The sequence below is a fragment of the Delphinapterus leucas genome, chromosome 3, assembly GCF_059928025.1.
Source record: "Delphinapterus leucas isolate spDelLeu-1000000601 "Yukka" chromosome 3, BTC_Dleu_Yukka2, whole genome shotgun sequence".
Taxonomy (NCBI): Eukaryota; Metazoa; Chordata; class Mammalia; order Artiodactyla; family Monodontidae; genus Delphinapterus; species Delphinapterus leucas.
Window position 1 is genome coordinate 163,693,865 of NC_143131.1, and position 18,741 is coordinate 163,712,605.

At 54.5% G+C, this 18,741-nt stretch overlaps 1 protein-coding gene across 1 annotated transcript; it reads right to left on the reverse strand.

The window, feature by feature from the left end:
* Positions 1–4,611: 4,611 nt before the first annotated feature.
* On the reverse strand, positions 4,612–10,113 carry LOC149749928 (nuclear envelope pore membrane protein POM 121-like). Its single transcript, XM_089908618.1, has 4 exons — positions 10,076–10,113; positions 6,486–8,083; positions 5,741–5,988; positions 4,612–4,737 (listed from the first exon to the last, which is right to left on the reverse strand). The coding sequence occupies exons 1-4, from the start codon at positions 10,111–10,113 to the stop codon at positions 4,612–4,614; spliced, it is 2,010 nt and encodes a 669-aa protein (XP_089764744.1).
* Positions 10,114–18,741: the final 8,628 nt, after the last annotated feature.

Consider the following 18,741-nt stretch of genomic DNA (forward strand, 5'->3'; position numbering starts at 1 on the left):
GCTGAGAGCTGCAAACATGCAGCTCAGATCTCGGGCAGCCGCTCTGCTCCCAAAACCCAGCTGTGTGCTGGCATGGGTGCCCACGGTGGAATTTGTGGATGATGAACCCCCAGAAGATGCTTGTGTGGGGCCGCCCGAAGCTGGGGGGCCTGCAGCAGAGGCAAAGGCTGTAGCTTTCCGTTTCCTATGCTGGGGAGAGCTGCCATAGGCGGTGGTTCCTCGCTGCTGCCAATCAGGGCCCCCAGGGATGTGACTGAACATGGGGGCAGTAGTGCCTCCAAACCCAGGCTTCTTCTTAGTGCTGGGTCCCGTGATCACCATGTGGTGGCTCTGGTGAGGCGGGCCCCAAGAGTTCAGGCCCACGCTGCCCCCATTGCTGTGTGTGGTACTCCGGGGTCCCCTCGTTCCTTCTGTAATGCTCAGGGCTGCAAAGATGCAGCTCAGATCTAGGACAGCAGCTGTTCTCCCAAAACCGAGCTGTGTGCTGGCATGGGTGCCCACGGTGGAATTTGTGGATGATGAACCCCCAGAAGATGCTTGTGTGGGGCCGCCCGAAGCTGGGGGGCCTGGAGCAGAGGCAAAGGCTGCAGCTTTCCGTTTCCTATGCTGGAGAGAGCTGCCACAGGCGGTGGTTCCTCACTGCTGCCAGTCAGGGCCCCCAGGGATGTGACTTAAGATGGGGGCAGTAGTGCCTCCAAACCCAGGCTTCTTCTTAGTGCTGGGTCCCGTGGTCACCATGGGGTGGCTCTGGTGAGGAGGGCCTCAGGAGTTCAGGCCCACGCTGCCCCCATTGCTGTGTGTGGTGCTCGGGAGTCCCCTCGTTCCTTCTGTAATGCTGAGGGTTGCAAACATGCAGTTCAGACCTAGGACAGCAGCTGTGCTCCCAAAACCCAGCTGTGTGCTGGCATGGGCGCCCACGGTGGAATTTGTGGATGATGAACCCAAAGAAGATGCTTGTGCGGGGCCGCCCGAAGCTGGGGGGCCTGGAGCAGAGGCAAAGGCTGGAGCTTTCCGTTTCCTATGCTGCGGAGAGCTGCCACAGGCGGTGGTTCCTCGCTGCTGCCAATCAGGGCCCCCAGGGATGTGACTTAAGATGGGGGCAGTAGTGCCTCCAAACCCAGGCTTCTTCTTAGTGCTGGGTCCCGTGGTCACCATGGGGTGGCTCTGGTGAGGAGTGCCCCAGGAGTTCAAGCCGACGCTGCCCCCATTGCTGTGTGTGGTGCTCAGGGGCCCCCTCGTTCTTGCTATAACGCTAAGAGCTGCAAACATGCAGCTCAGAACTCGGGCAGCTGCTCTGTTCCCAAAACCCAGCTGTGTGCTGGCATGGGTGCCCACGGTGAAATTTGGGGATGATGAACCCCCAGAAGATGCTTGTGCGGGGCCGCCCGAAGCTGGGGGGCCTGGAGCAGAGGCAAAGGCTGTAGCTTTCCGTTTCCTATGCTGGGGAGAGCTGCCATAGGCGTTGGTTCCTCGCTGCTGCCAATCAGGGCCCCCAGGGATGTGACTTAAGATGGGGGCAGTAGTGCCTCCAAACCCAGGCTTCTTCTTAGTGCTGGGTCCCGTGGTCACCATGGGGTGGCTCTGGTGAGGCAGGCCCCAAGAGTTCAGACCCACGCTGCCCCCAATGCTGTGTGTGGTGCTCCGGGGTCCCCTCGTTCCTTCTGTAATGCTCAGGGCTGCAAAGATGCAGCTCAGATCTAGGACAGCAGCTGTTCTCCCAAAACCCAGCTGTGTGCTGGCATGGGTGTCCACGGTGGAACTTGTGGATGATGAACCCACAGAAGATGTTTGTGCGGGGCCGCCCGAAGCTGGGGGGCCTGGAGCAGAGGCAAAGGCTGTAGCTTTCCGTTTCCTATGCTGGGGACAGCTGCCACAGGCTGTGGTTCCTCGCTGCTGCCAATCAGGGCCCCCAGGGATGTGACTTAAGATGGGGGCAGTAGTGCCTCCAAACCCAGGCTTCTTCTTAGTGCTGGGTCCCGTGGTCACCATGGGGTGGCTGTGGTGAGGAGGGCCCCAGGAGTTCAGGCCCACGCTGCCCCCACTGCTGTGTGTGGTGCTCGGGGGCCCCCTCTTTCTTGCTGTAACGCTGAGAGCTACAAACATGCAGCTCAGATCTCGGGCAGCCGCTCTGCTCCCAAAACCCAGCTGTGTGCTGGCATGGGTGCCCACGGTGGAATTTGTGGATGATGAACCCCCAGAAGATGCTTGTGCGGGGCCGCCCGAAGCTGGGGGGCCTAGAGCAGAGGCAAAGGCTGGAGCTTTCCGTTTCCTATGCTGTGGAGAGCTGCCACAGTAGGTGGTTCCTCGCTGCTGCCAATCAGGGCCCCCAGGGATGTGACTTAAGATGGGGGCAGTAGTGCCTCCAAACCCAGGCTTCTTCTTAGTGCTGGGACCCGTGGTCACCACGGGGTGGCTATGGTGAGGAGGGCCCCAGGAGTTTAGGCCCACGCTGCCCCCATTGCTGTGTGTGGTGCTCAGGGGCCCCCTCGTTCTTGCTGTAACGCTGAGAGCTGCAAACATGCAGCTCAGATCTCGGGCAGCCGCTCTGCTCCCAAAACCCAGCTGTGTGCTGGCATGGGTGCCCACGGTGGAATTTGTGGATGATGAACCCCCAGAAGATGCTTGTGTGGGGCCGCCCGAAGCTGGGGGGCCTGCAGCAGAGGCAAAGGCTGTAGCTTTCCGTTTCCTATGCTGGGGAGAGCTGCCATAGGCGGTGGTTCCTCGCTGCTGCCAATCAGGGCCCCCAGGGATGTGACTGAACATGGGGGCAGTAGTGCCTCCAAACCCAGGCTTCTTCTTAGTGCTGGGTCCCGTGATCACCATGTGGTGGCTCTGGTGAGGCGGGCCCCAAGAGTTCAGGCCCACGCTGCCCCCATTGCTGTGTGTGGTACTCCGGGGTCCCCTCGTTCCTTCTGTAATGCTCAGGGCTGCAAAGATGCAGCTCAGATCTAGGACAGCAGCTGTTCTCCCAAAACCGAGCTGTGTGCTGGCATGGGTGCCCACGGTGGAATTTGTGGATGATGAACCCCCAGAAGATGCTTGTGTGGGGCCGCCCGAAGCTGGGGGGCCTGGAGCAGAGGCAAAGGCTGCAGCTTTCCGTTTCCTATGCTGGAGAGAGCTGCCACAGGCGGTGGTTCCTCACTGCTGCCAGTCAGGGCCCCCAGGGATGTGACTTAAGATGGGGGCAGTAGTGCCTCCAAACCCAGGCTTCTTCTTAGTGCTGGGTCCCGTGGTCACCATGGGGTGGCTCTGGTGAGGAGGGCCTCAGGAGTTCAGGCCCACGCTGCCCCCATTGCTGTGTGTGGTGCTCGGGAGTCCCCTCGTTCCTTCTGTAATGCTGAGGGTTGCAAACATGCAGTTCAGACCTAGGACAGCAGCTGTGCTCCCAAAACCCAGCTGTGTGCTGGCATGGGCGCCCACGGTGGAATTTGTGGATGATGAACCCAAAGAAGATGCTTGTGCGGGGCCGCCCGAAGCTGGGGGGCCTGGAGCAGAGGCAAAGGCTGGAGCTTTCCGTTTCCTATGCTGCGGAGAGCTGCCACAGGCGGTGGTTCCTCGCTGCTGCCAATCAGGGCCCCCAGGGATGTGACTTAAGATGGGGGCAGTAGTGCCTCCAAACCCAGGCTTCTTCTTAGTGCTGGGACCCGTGGTCACCATGGGGTGGCTCTGGTGAGGAGGGCCCCAGGAGTTCAGGCCCACGCTGCCCCCACTGCTGTGTGTGGTGCTCGGGGGGCCCCCTAGTTCTTGCTGTAACGCTGAGAGCTGCAAACATGCAGCTCAGATATCGGGCAGCCGCTCTGCTCCCAAAACTCAGCTGTGTGCTGGCATGGGTGCCCACGGTGGAATTTGTGGATGATGAACCCCCAGAAGATGCTTGTGCGGGGCCGCCCGAATCTGGGGGGCCTGGAGCAGAGGCAAAGGCTGGAGCTTTCCGTTTCCTATGCTGGGGAGAGCTGCCACAGGCGGTGGTTCCTCGCTGCTGCCAATCAGGGCCCCCAGGGATGTGACTTAAGATGGGGGCAGTAGTGCCTCCAAACCCAGGCTTCTTCTTAGTGCTGGGTCCCGTGGTCACCATGGGGTGGCTCTGGTGAGGAGTGCCCCAGGAGTTCAAGCCGACGCTGCCCCCATTGCTGTGTGTGGTGCTCAGGGGCCCCCTCGTTCTTGCTATAACGCTAAGAGCTGCAAACATGCAGCTCAGAACTCGGGCAGCTGCTCTGTTCCCAAAACCCAGCTGTGTGCTGGCATGGGTGCCCACGGTGAAATTTGGGGATGATGAACCCCCAGAAGATGCTTGTGCGGGGCCGCCCGAAGCTGGGGGGCCTGGAGCAGAGGCAAAGGCTGTAGCTTTCCGTTTCCTATGCTGGGGAGAGCTGCCATAGGCGTTGGTTCCTCGCTGCTGCCAATCAGGGCCCCCAGGGATGTGACTTAAGATGGGGGCAGTAGTGCCTCCAAACCCAGGCTTCTTCTTAGTGCTGGGTCCCGTGGTCACCATGGGGTGGCTCTGGTGAGGAGGGCCCCAAGAGTTCAGGCCCACGCTGCCCCCACTGCTGTGTGTGGTGCTCCGGGGTCCCCTCGTTCCTTCTGTAATGCTGAGGGCTGCAAAGATGCAGCTCAGATCTCGGGCAGCAGCTGTTCTCCCAAAACCCAGCTGTGTGCTGGCATGGGTGTCCACGGTGGAACTTGTGGATGATGAACCCACAGAAGATGTTTGTGCGGGGCCGCCCGAAGCTGGGGGGCCTGGAGCAGAGGCAAAGGCTGTAGCTTTCCGTTTCCTATGCTGGGGACAGCTGCCACAGGCTGTGGTTCCTCGCTGCTGCCAATCAGGGCCCCCAGGGATGTGACTTAAGATGGGGGCAGTAGTGCCTCCAAACCCAGGCTTCTTCTTAGTGCTGGGTCCCGTGGTCACCATGGGGTGGCTGTGGTGAGGAGGGCCCCAGGAGTTCAGGCCCACGCTGCCCCCACTGCTGTGTGTGGTGCTCGGGGGCCCCCTCTTTCTTGCTGTAACGCTGAGAGCTACAAACATGCAGCTCAGATCTCGGGCAGCCGCTCTGCTCCCAAAACCCAGCTGTGTGCTGGCATGGGTGCCCACGGTGGAATTTGTGGATGATGAACCCCCAGAAGATGCTTGTGCGGGGCCGCCCGAAGCTGGGGGGCCTGGAGCAGAGGCAAAGGCTGGAGCTTTCCGTTTCCTATGCTGTGGAGAGCTGCCACAGTAGGTGGTTCCTCGCTGCTGCCAATCAGGGCCCCCAGGGATGTGACTTAAGATGGGGGCAGTAGTGCCTCCAAACCCAGGCTTCTTCTTAGTGCTGGGTCCCGTGGTCACCATGGGGTGGCTATGGTGAGGAGGGCCCCAGGGGTTCAGGCTCACGCTGCCCCCATTGCTCTGTGTGGTGCTCGGGGGCCCCCTCGTTCTTGCTGTAACGCTGAGAGCTGCAAACATGCAGCTCAGGTCTAGGGCAGCCGCTCTGCTCCCAAAACCCAGCTGTATACTGGCATGGGTGCCCACAGTGGAATTTGTGGATGATAAACCCCCAGAAAATGCTTGTGTGGGGCCGACCAAAGCTGGGCGGCCTGGAGCAGAGGCAAAGGCTGGAGCTTTCCCTTTCCTATGCTGGGGAGAGGTGCCACAGGCGGTGCTTCCTCGCTGCTGCCAATCAGGGCCCCCAGGGATGTGACTTAAGATGGGGGCAGTAGTGCCTCCAAACCCAGGCTTCTTCTTAGTGCTGGGTCCCGTGGTCACCATGGGGTGGCTCTGGTGAGCCGGGCCCCAAGAGTTCAGGCCCACGCTGCCCCCATTGCTGTGTGTGGTGCTCGGGGGTCCCCTCGTTCCTTCTGTAATGCTCAGGGCTGGAAAGATGCAGCTCACATCTCGGGCAGCCGCTCTGCTCCCAACACCCAGCTGTGTCCTGTCATGGGTGCCCACGGTGGAATTTGTGGATGATGAACCCCCAGAAAATGCTTGTGTAGGGCCGCCCGAAGCTGGGGGGCCTGGAGCAGAGGCAAAGCCTGGAGATTTCCGTTTCCTATGCTGGAGAGAGCTGCCACAGGCGGTGGTTCCTCACTGCTGCCAATCAGGGCCCCCAGGGATGTGACTTAAGATGGGGGCAGTAGTGCCTCCAAACCCAGGCTTCTTCTTAGTGCTGGGTCCCGTGGTCACCATGGGGTGGCTCTGTTGAAGAGGGCCCCAGGAGTTCAGGCTCCCACTGGCCCCACTGCTGTGTGTGGTGCTCGGGGGCCCCCTCGTTCTTGCTGTAACGCGGAGAGCTGCAAACATGCATCTCAGATGTAGGGCAGCCGCTCTGCTCCCAAAACCCAGCTGTGTGCTGGCATGGGTGCCCACAGTGGAATTTGTGGATGATGAACCCCCAGAAGATGCTTGTGCAGACTCGCCCGAAGCTGGGGGGCCTGGAGCAGAGGCAAAGGCTGGAGCTTTCCGTTTCCTATGCTGGGGAGAGCTGCCACAGGCGGTGGTTCCTCGCTGCTGCCAATCAGGGGCCCCAGAGATGGGCTGGGTAGCGTCTCCAGGCTGAAGAGGAAATCGCAGAGTTTGGGTGCAGAACCTGAGTGTGGCAAGCTGGTGGTGGCTGTGACTAAGGATGTGCTGTCACTGGGGGGCATCTGCCGGGCCTGGGTCGAGGAGGAGAGGCTCCCACTGTGGCCAGGGCAGGACCCCAAGAGGAGAGGAGGGGAGGGTTGAGTGGCGTCCATGGGGTTGACCTCAGGGTCAGAAGCGGCCTGGGGTGCCAGGCCCGCAGATGTGCCGGGTGAGGGTCTGGAACTGACAGTACACGTAACGGGCAGGCTTGGGGAGGGGGCAGTAGGGCTGGTGACGGGAGGGAGGTTCTGTGGGGTGAAGACAGGAGAGTCCACACACATGGGCTTCCTGTGCTGGGGAGAAATGCCCAGGTCCCCGATGGCATAGGTCTCACCCCGCAGCGCACTGCTGATGCACCGGAAGGCTGCTTGCTTCTCCGAGTCTAGGTCTTCAGCGGTGACCCGGAAACCCGGCTCAGGGGCTGGGGGCAGCCTCAGAGGCTCCCCTCGCCTGTGCGGCAGCAGATGAATCCTGCGTTTTCGGGGCCTGGGACTGTCAGATGTGCGGGAGCCCTTCCTCCAGGGCCCTTTCTGCCCTCTTGCTGTCTCTGCATTTTTGTCAGGCTGGCTTTTCCTCCGGTTAACCACCGGAGCTGCAGAGGGCGATGGAGGGCCCTCCTCGCCCCCTGTATTTGTAGACTTCTGGGGCAGCCCTTGCGGTATAGCGGGACCCCTCCTTCTTTCCACTGGCAGGAAACCTCGGGTGGAGCTATATGAGCTCGTGATGGCGTTTCTTTGGGGGCAGGAGCTCATACAAGAGGTCTGCTGTTTCCTGGCGGATCTGTCCTCTGCCCACTTGGCGTGGAGGTCTCTCTGCAGAGGTCCAGACCTGGGCACGAAGAAAGAGCCCCCCAGGGGCCTAAATGCAGATCGTGCGTCCCCGGTGTCATTGGGGCTGCTTCTCTGGTCATCGTTCCTCCCTGTGACTGTGGGGACTTCCTCCTGCTTGGCCATCCCTTGCCCCCTCTCTCCCAGGGCCCTCAACACCGTCTTCTCGGTGCTGTAGTTCGGGACACAGCTGGGTGTCGTGGCCGGCACTGGCTGCCCCTGCGCCACACTGACAGTGACTGTGTCCACTGCAGACACTGAGCTGCGGGACGTCGTGGAGGTGCGAGCACCCATCACTGCCGTCTTCCGATGGCCTCGCCTGCAGATGGAGATAAGGACCCCCAGAAAGGAGATCAGGGTCTGCGGGATGGTAGAATGGGGTCTCAGAGACTCTGTGGCAAAGCGCAGATGCAGAGTCACTGGACACTTGTGGGCTGGCCTGCGAGTGGATAGCCGGCCATAGACAGCTGGGTGGCCCGGGCCGGCCACGGGAAGTCGGTGGGCGCGGGGAGCGGGCTGGGGGCAGCCGAGCCCTCCTGGCAGGTGCTGGTCCTCCAGTGCCCGGGGCGGGGGTGAGGGGCAGGGCCTAACTAAGTAACTGCCCCTAGAGAACTTGGGTGAGGTGGGTCCTTGGTTAGAGAGCTGGGCTCCGAGCACTCTCCTTCAGCTGCCAACTCGGCCAAAATCGGAGTGCGCTCTCTTTGGCCTGTTGCTGGGATGCAGCTCTGGAACCTGTGAGCAAACAATGGACGTGCGTTGGCGGGGCGCAAAAGTTTAGGGAGGGGTGGCGCATGCACAGAGTACACGTCAGGCCCTGGGGCGCACAGGTGAGGATGCGCGCCCCTGGACCGTCTAGCGCTTCTGAATCTCCCCGGGGGTCTGAGGGCTGGAGGTGTTTGCCTTGAGGGTGATGAGCTTCTTGGCAGGGCAGCTGCCCCTTCTCCCCCGGCCGGCTCTAACTGTACAGGATGGGCCCCCGGCCACCAGAGCAGGAAAGCTGGAGAGCAGGGTACCTGGCTCAGCAGCCGCCGCCCGAGGTGGCAGATTTGGCGTCAGCGCCTGTGCGTCCGCCTGCCCTCCTGCCTGGCAACATTGGAGGAGAGAGCCGCTAAGAACAGAAGTGCAAAAAAAAGAAAAAAAACCCAGAAGTGCCCAAGCCAACCAGATCCTGCTGGTGTGACAACTGAAGGGGCAGGCAGGGTGGGCTGGGAGGGCCATATATACCAGGTCCAAACCCAGAAAGATCTGAAATGCACGAGTCAGAATAAAAGTCCAGAATCATCCTTGGGCTTTGGGCTGAGCTGGAAGTATAGCCAAACTCTTCAAGGTCTCCAGCTCCACCTGCACTTTCTGCCTGGCTGGGACATTGCCCCAGAGTGGGGTTAAGTTGAAGGAGTCGAAGGAGGCATACATTTCCATCCTCTGGATCACTGCTCACCAAAAAATACATAATGCCAGGCACATATGTAATTTTGAATTTTCTAATGAAGACACCAGGAAAATAAAAATGGGGCGTCAATGTAAATAATAGATTTTTAATTCAGTATCTGCAAAGTGTTCGAATGTTTACATGTGGCACGAGAACTGTGGTCATATTACGAGGGCTTGAGAGCCGCATGGAGCAAGATAGAGGACAAACAGCATGCACTTGAAACTCTAAGAAGTGATCGCTAACAGGCAGATGGGGCCTGGAAGTCCAAAGTTGAATAACAGCCCGTAACAGGGTGATTATGGCGGGTTTTTTTCCTGCCTCTGTCTCCCAGCTTACGCAAGGCACGCAAAGTCCAGCAGCAGCTGAAAGTTAAAACCATGGGATCAACCTTTTATTTCTAGCCAGACAAGTGAGAAAGTGGGGGGCTTGGATGTTGAGTGAGGGGGTCACCCCCATTGGTGTTTTTCTCCCCAGTTACCACATCTCCCCTGCAACCTCAGTGATGGCAGAGGCCTTCACTGAGAAATGGCCTGTGTCTCTGGACAAAGGAACAGGTTAAGAGGCTCCTATTGTCTGAAGAGTGTGGAGGCATGCCGTTATTTTCCTTTCTTTTCTCTTGCTATTTCACCTGAAAGGTCAACCTGGTCATAGGGAACTGCATGACAGCATGGCGGCTTAAACGCTTTAAGGAACATGTAGGAGGGGCCCCTGAAGCCTGAGAATGTGGGTAGAATTCCAAAGAGGAGAGAGCTATAGGAGGAGATTATTTAGGTCTGTGTACGAGCCCACATAAGTCCTGGGATCCCCCTGAGCCTCATGCACAGACAGAGCCAACGAGGCAGAATAGAGGCTTGCGGAAGTGAACTACAGTATAAACTGCCACTCAATTCCGAGATTAACCCCTGAGTGGTACGTGCACCATGTGGACACAAACAGCACAGCAGTGTCCTGAAAACTGCACCAAGACTGGAACAACTCAGAAGACAAGGCACAATACCTGTTTGGCCATAGGTTCATGAATTGCTTAATAAAAACCACAGAAAAAGGAAAAGTATCAATCTCCTGAGGATTTTAATAGGAACCAGAGTCTCGAAACATAATAAGCAAACTTTCCAGGATACCACCCAAAATCACACAACGGAGCATACAAAGAACTAGGAAAATGTGACAAATTCTCAAGAGAAAAATGCAATCAACAGACCCAGCCCTGAAATAACCCACATGGAGGAATTAGCAGACAAAGCATCCATTACAACCATGCTCCATGAGTTAAAGGTAAATCCTCTTGAAATTAATGGAAAGAAGTTCTTCAGTGAGAAGTACAAACTATGAAAAAGAAGCAAATGGAAAGTTTAGAACTTAACATGCAATATCCAAAAGCAAACATTCACTGGATGGGCTGAATAACAGAACAGAGAAAACAGAGGAAAGATTCAGAAAACTTATGGATCAATAGAAATGGCACAATCTGAAAAACAAAGAGGATACATGACTGAACAAAAATTAAGTCTCAGAGACATGTGAAACAATATTGCAAGTTCTACCTTTTGTGCCGTTGGAGGGTCTGAAGGAAAGGTGCAGAAGAAAATATATGAGGAAAAGAATAGTTGAAAACGTCACTGATTTCGAGACACAGACCTAAGCTCAGAAAGCCTCACCCTGACACACAATCTGATAAAAAAGCGAAGGTGAAGAATAATCTTGAAAGCAGTCAAGGAAACCGACCTGTTATACATCACAGAATGTCAACTTGAAGGACTGTGATTTCTCATCAGAAAACAGAGACCAGAAAAGAATGGAATAACATCTTTAAAGTATTAAAGGAAAAGACCAAACCAGGATATGATATCCTTAAAGCAAGGATATCCTTAAAGACTGAAAGCCAAACAAAAGCCAAAATGAAGTCTGATGGAGATGAGAGAAAACTAAGAGAATTCATCACCAGACAATTTGCTATAAAAACATTACATGAAAGGAACTTCTTCAGGCTGAAGTGAAATGACACAAGAAAGAAGTAAGCTTGCAACTTCAGGAACAAAGGAAGGGCAACAAAAATGGCAAGTATCTGGAAAAATTATCCTCTTACATTATTTTATATATGTATGACTTTTTTTTTTTTTTGGCCACGCCTGCGTGGCCTGCGGCATCTTAGTTCCCCTACCAGGGACTGAAGCCGGGGCCCCAGCAGTGAAAGTGTTGAGTCCTAACCACTGGACCGCCAGGGAGTTCCCTGTATATGTATGAAAAAAGGATACCACAGTCTCAGAGGGTGGCGTTGAAGTCATATAAAGGTGACACATATGACAGCTATAACAAAGAGTGGAAGGTAAAAGAATCTATATGGATGTAAGCCTTCTGAATTTTATTTAATTGGTAAAATATTAACTCTAGACTGTGAAACAATACGTATACATAGTGTTATTCCAAGAACAATTAAAAAATGACAAACTCAAGAAAATTGGATAACCTCAATAGTCCTATATTTAGGAATTGTGGACAAGATAGCTAAAACATTCACATATGTGTTTTGTGAAAAGTTTTTCTCTTGGTTAACTGCCTAGGAGTGGGTTTTTGGGTCATATGGTAAGTATGGCCCTCTCAGCCAGCCCTGGCCACCACTTCAGGTGTCACCCCAGCAGGATCTGGATGGTGTGGGCACTTCCGTTCTTAGCGGCTCTCCCCTCCAGTGGCGCCAGGGGAACGCAGAGGCGCTGCTGCCAAAGCTGCCGCCTCTTGTGGGAGCTGCACAGCCAGCAACCTTGCTCCACGTTGCTGGGCGGGGATCCCGTCCAGTCCAGTTAGTTACCCCGACAGCACTGGGGCGCGGCCAGGGGAGAAGGGCCAGCTGTCCTGCCAAGAAGCTCATCACCCTCAAGGCAAACACCTCCAGCCCTCAGACCCCCGGGGGATTCAGAAGCGCTAGACGGTCCAGGGGCGCGCATCCTCACCTGTGCGCCCCAGGGCCTGACGTGTACTCTGCGCATGCGCCACCCCTCCCTAAATTGTTGCGCCCCACCAACGCACGCCCATTGTTCGCTCACAGGTTTCAGAGTATAAAAAGGCAACAGGCCAAAGAGAGCGCACTCCACTTTTGGCCGAGTTGGCAGCTGAAGGAGAGTGCTCAGAGCCCAGCTCTGTATCCACGGACCGACCTCACCTAAGTTCTCTAGGAGCAGTTACTTAGGTAGGCCCTGCCCCTCACCCCCGCCCCGGGCACTGGGGGACCAGCACCTGCCAGGAGGGCTCGGCTGCCCCCAGCCCGCTCCCCGCGCCCACCGACTTCCCGTGGCCGGCCCGGGCCACCCAGCTGTCTATGGCCGGCTATCCACTCGCAGGCCAGCCCACAAGTGTCCAGTGACTCTGCATCTGCGCTTTGCCACAGAGTCTCTGAGACCCCATTCTACCATCCCGCAGACGCTGCACTCCTTATGGGGATCCTTATCTCCATCTTCAGGCGAGGCCATCGGAAGAAGGCAGTGATGGGTGCTCGCACCTCCACGACGTCCCGCAGCTCAGTGTCCGCAGTGGACACAGTCACTGCCAGTGTGGCGCAGGGGCAGCCAGTGCCGGCCACGACACCCAGCTGTGTCCCGAACTACAGCACCGAGAAGACGGTGTTGAGGGCCCTGGGAGAGAGGGGGCAAGGGATGGCCAAGCAGGAGGAAGTCCCCACAGTCACAGGGAGGAACGATGACCAGAGAAGCAGCCCCAATGACACCGGGGACGCACGATCTGCATTTAGGCCCCTGGGGGGCTCTTTCTTCGTGCCCAAGTCTGGACCTCTGCAGAGAGACCTCCACGCCAAGTGGGCAGAGGACAGATCTGCCAGGAAACAGCAGACCTCTTGTATGAGCTCCTGCCCCCAAAGAAACGCCATCACGAGCTCATATAGCTCCACCCGAGGTTTCCTGCCAGTGGAAAGAAGGAGGGGTCCCGCTATACCGCAAGGGCTGCCCCAGAAGTCTACAAAGACAGGGGGCGAGGAGGGCCCTCCATCGCCCTCTGCAGCTCCGGTGGTTTACCGGAGGAAAAGCCAGCCTGACAAAAATGCAGAGACAGCAAGAGGGCAGAAAGGACCCTGGAGGAAGGGCTCCCGCACATCTGACAGTCCCAGGCCCCGAAAACGCAGGATTCCTCTGCTGCCGCACCGGCGAGGGGAGCCTCTGAGGCTGCCCCCAGCCCCTGAGCCGGGTTTCCGGGTCACCGCTGAAGACCTAGACTCGGAGAAGCAAGCAGCCTTCCGGCGCATCAACAGTGCGCTGCGGGGTGAGACCTATGCCATCGGGGACCTGGGCATTTCTCCCCAGCATAGGAAACCCATGTGTGTGGACTCTCCTGTCTTCACCCCACAGAACCTCCCTCCCGTCACCAGCCCTACTGCCCCCTCCCCAAGCCTGCCCGTTACGTGTACTGTCAGTTCCAGACCCTCACCCGGCACATCTGCGGGCCTGGCACCCCAGGCCGCTTCTGACCCTGAGGTCACCCCCATGGACACCACTCCACCCTCCCATCCTCTCCTCTTGGGGTCCGCCCCTGGCTCCAGTGGGAGCCTCTTCTCCTCGACCCAGGCCCGGCAGACGCCCCCCAGTGACAGCACATCCTCAGTCACAGTCACCACCAGCTTGCTTGCACTCAGGTCCCGCACCCAAACTCTGAGATTTCCTCTGCAGCCTGGAGCCACTACCCAGCCCATCTCTGGGGCCCCTGATTGGCAGCAGCGAGGAACCACCGCCTGTGGCAGCTCTCCCCAGCATAGGAAGCGGAAAGCTCCAGGCTTTGCCTCTGCTCCAGGCCCCGCAGCTTCGGACGGCCCCGCACAAGCATCTTCTGGGTGTTCATCATTTACAAATTCCACCGTGGGCACCCATGCCAGCACACAGCTGGGTTTTGGGAGCAGAGCGGCTGCCCGAGATCTGAGCTGCATGTTTGCAGCTCTCAGCCTTACAACAGCAACGAGGGGACCCCCGAGCACCACACACAGCAAAGGGGGCAGCGTGGGCCTGAACTCCTGGGGCCCTCCTCGCCACAGCCACCCCATGGTGACCACGGGACCCAGCCCTAAGAAGAAGCCTGGGTTTGGAGGCACTACTGCCTCCATCTTCAGCCACATCCCTGGGGGCCATGATTGGCAGCAGCGAGGAACCACCGCCTGTGGCAGCTCTCCCCAGCATAGGAAAAGGAAAGCTTCAGCCTTTGCCTCTGCTCCAGGCCCCCCAGCTTCGGGCGGCCCCGCACAAACATCTTCTGTGGGTTCATCATCCACACGTTCCACCGTGGACACCCATGCCAGCACACAGCTGGGTTTTGGGAGCAGAGCGGCTGCCCGAGATCTGAGCTGCATGTTTGCAGCTCTCAGTGTTACGGGAGGGCCCATGTTAGGTCACATCCCCGTGGGCGCACCCAGGCAGGGCCCCCCTACTTCCAGCGGAGGGCGCAACCCATGCCCAGCCAAGACTGACTTTAGGGGTGTGTCGGTTCCGGCCTCTACTACTATCAGCCCCAGCTCCGCAGTGGGCACAGCAAGGTGCAGCCTTGCTCTTAGGGCCCCCTCATCACCTGCCAAGCGCTTGGCTGGACAACAAACCGCTGGGCCATCGACCAAGTCATTCTCCTCCGGGTCACGATTCATTACCTTGGGGTTTAAGAGGAGGAAGTTGGCCTGAGCCAATAATTTTGTGGCGAGGCCATCAGTGTCCACCTCCTCCCAGGCTGGGCCTCGTGTGGACCCTGTTTCGATGTGAAACTTATAATAAAGCTTTGTTCTTGTTCTTTTGCATAATCCTCACGTGTCTGTGATCTGTAGATCAAGTGGGAAAAGCACTGGCTTGTATGAGTGGTAACATGGAAAGCCAGACCTGTTTACAGTTTCCTGTGACCCTGCTCATGGGTTGTGAAGAGTAGCACAACAAGATGGCTACAAGGGCCCTATATTAAAAGTGTGTTTTGAGTTTAAACGATGCAGCCCGGAATAAAATGGGCCCAGAGGGAGGGGTAAACAGGGAGGGTCATCCTTGTCTGTTGTAATTGCTGCTTCCCACCCACCTCTCTGGCCTGGAGGGGGCTGGGTCATCCCGAGCACACACCAGCCGCCCATACTCTACATGTTTAGTATTTTCTAATGTAGCAGTTTCTTTGACTTTTTTTGTTTTGCTTTAATAAGTCTTAGGCAAATCATTTACATGCACATCTCAGTCAGAGAGTATATGTCCATACAACCTAAAGCAATCTACAGATCCAGTGCAATCCCTATCACAATTCCAATGACATTTTTTATATAAATAGGAAGAACAATCCTAAAATTGGTATGGAACTGCAATAGACTTCAAAAGCCACAGCAATCCTGAGAAAGAAGAACAAGGCTGGAGGCAACACTTTTCCTGATTTCAAATTATACTACAAAGCTAGAGTAATCAAAATAGTATGGTACTGGCATGAAAACAGACACATAAACCAATGCAACAGAATGAAGAGCTGAGAAATAAATCCACACACATACAGGCAACTAATTGACAGGGATCCAAGAATACTCAACAGGGAAAAGATAGTCTCTTCAGTAAATGGTGTTGGGAAAACTGGATACCCACATGCAAAACAAAGAAAGTGGACCCCTATCTTACACCATTTGTAAAAATTAACTTGAAATGGATTAAAGACTTAAATGTAAGACCTGAAACTGTAAAACTCCTAGAATAGAACATAAAGAGAAAGCTCTTTAACATTGGTCTTGGTGATGATTTTTTGGGTATGACAACAAAACCACAAGCAACAAAAACAAAAAGCAACCAATGGGACTACATCAAACTAAAAAGCTCCTGCAGAGCAAAAGAAACAATCAACAAAATGAAAAGGCAACCTAGGAATGGGAAAAAATATTTGCAAACCACATGTATGATAAGAGGTTAATATCCAAAATCTATAAGGAATTCAAACAACTCCATAGCAAAAAACAAACAAACAAACAAACCAAAACAAATAACCTGATTCTAAAATTGGCAAAGCAGGGGACTTCCCTGGTGGTCCAGTGGTTAAGACTCCACACTTCCACTGCAGGGGGCATGGGTTTGATCCCTGGTCAGGGAATTAAGGCCCGCATGTCATGCAGTGTGTGTAAAAAAATAAAATAAAATAGGCAAATCAAGACTAGGAAACAACTAAGTGTCCAACAGGTGAATGGATAAAGAAAATGTGACATATAGATATAGATAGATAGATAGATATAGATAGATAGATAGATAATGGAATTTTATTCAGCCACATGAAAAGAAGGAAATCTGCCATTTGTGACAACACAGATAGACCTTGAGGGCATTATGCTAAGTGCATTAAGTCAGAGGGCGAAACATAAATACTGTATGAGATCACTTATATGTGGAATCTTTAAAAGCAAAGAAGAAACAACTCACAGATACATAGAATAGACTGGTTGCCAGAGGTGGGAGGTGGGTGAAATAGCTGAAGGTGGACCAAAGGTACAAACTTCAAGTTATAAGATAAATAAGTCCTGGGGATGTCATGTATAATGTAGTGACTATAGCTAACAATATTGCTGTGTATTTGAAAGTTGCTAAGAGAGTAGATCTTAAAAGCTCTCATCACAAGAAAAAAATAATTTGTTACTGTGAGTGGTGATGTATGAAAAGCCATGGAAGAAGCTTAAATGCATATTGCTAGTTGAAAGAAACCAGTCTGAAAAGACTACACACTGGATGATTCCAACCATATGACATTCTGGGAAAGGCAAAACTATGAAAACAAGAGGACATGTGGCCCCAGTGGACACCACTGTCTCTCCTTTCAGGAGCCTCCAGGTACTGGAGACCTTCCCCCCTGAGATCCAGGTCTTCATGAAGGACTCCAGTGGCCAGGGCAAGCCTTACACCATTGACCCTGATGACTCCATCCACGACTTGAAAGAGAAGATTGAAGAGGCTGGAGGACCTTACATGGAGGATCAGATAGTCAGGTTCCGGGGCCAGAAACTGTGGAATCAATAGCTTCTCAGACTGCACATCAAGGATTGTGACACCATCATGCTCGTTAAGAGAGGCCCCACGTCCCCACGAGTGCCAAGATCAGGCTGTTCATTTTGTAGACTTCTATGGTCATGTCCCCCTAGCTCACCCCTTTCTACCCAGACCACTGTGCTCTTTCTGAAGCATAAATAGAAACAGAATCCTCCCCTGCTTAAAATTCTCCAATGGCTCCTATTACCTACAGAATCAAGTTGAAGTTCCTTTGCTTGGCATTCAGGGTTCTTGACCATTTAGCTCTTGCTGACCTCTCAGTCTCTCCTCGTCACTCTCAAAACATACCAGACGTGGCCAAACACTTGCAATTCCAGAACACTGAATGCTGGCTCACAACTCCATGACTTTGAGTCAACTTTCCTTCTCCCCCATGTTGTCACCTTTCAAAGCTCAAACCTCTAAGTTATTGATTCTCAAAAGTAAGGACCCCAGACCAGCAGAATCAACATCATCTGGAACCTCTTTGAAATAAAACTTCTCAGCAACTAGCCCAGAATTACCTGAGTTAGGTTCTCTGGTAGTGGGACTCAGCAATCTGTGTCTTAACAAGCCTTCCAAGTAATTCTGAGCAAATATGGAAGTTCCAGGGAGTTAACACCCCAGGGAGTAAGCCTTGGCGCATTGAAAGACAGGAACCAGTGAGTGCAGCGAGTGCATACTCCCCTCCTCCACCTCTCAGGTGGATAATTTTGAGGCACGTTCTGCATTGCTCCTTAGAGGGTCCCCAGTGGGATCAAAGCTCAGCTGCCCACAGTACTGATCAATTTCATGATATTTCTTGGACTGTTTTTTCCTCCTTCTCAATCCCCCACACCTGTCCCTTGGGATCATTTCCCAAAACAAGTCTCATGCAACTCCTTGTCTCAGGCTCTGCATTTGGAGGAACACAAGCTAAGAGAAAACCCATCTTTATGTATCTTCCTCTTCCTAAAACCCAGCCCACACCCTTCCTAACTACTAGCTCTTCCCCCACCGCCATAGAAATGTGCCCAACTACGTGGCATTTCTACAAACCATAAAACCAATACACAATCGACTGCATGTTCCCTTTTTTTTTTTTTTTTTTTTTTTGCGGTACGCGGACCTCTCACTGTTGTGGCCTCTCCTGTTGCAGAGCACAGGCTCCGGACGCGCAGTCTCAGCGGCCATGGCTCACGGGCCTAGCCGCTCAGCGGCGTGTAGGATCTTCCCAGACCGGGGCACGAACCCATGTCCCCTGCATCGGCAGGCGGACTCCTAAACACTGCGCCACCAGGGAAGCCCCATGTTCCCTTTTTAAATCGTTTTTTTTTTTCCTTATTTTGGCCACTCTGCAAGGCCTGCAGGTTCCTAAATACCAGACCAGGGATTGAACCCTGGTCCCTGGCAGTGAAAGCCCAGAGTCCCAACCGCTGGACTGCCAGGGAATTCCCCCTTTCGAAATCTTGAAAGCTGCTGAACTCCCAGATATCTCATGAAAATGAATAATGAAATGAATCAAAACTAATATGTAAAGTCTATTGAGCAAAGTGGTGGCTACCAGTGGGGAGAGGCAAAATAGGAGGACGGGATTAAGAGGTACAAACTACTGTGTATAAAATAGATAAGCTACAAGGACATATTGTACAGCACAGGGAATAGAGCCAATATATTATAATAACTTTAGTTTTTCAAAGGTTTATTATTTATTTAATTTATTTTTGGCTGCATTGGGTCTTAGTTGTGAGACGCAGGAGGCGTGTGGGATCTTTCATTGCAGGACGTGGGCTCTTCGTTGTGGTGTGGAGGTTTCTCTCTAGTTGTGGCCTGCATGCTCCAGGGCACATGGGCTCAGTAGTTGTGGCACGCGGGCTTAGTTGCCCTGCCGCCTGTAGGATCTTA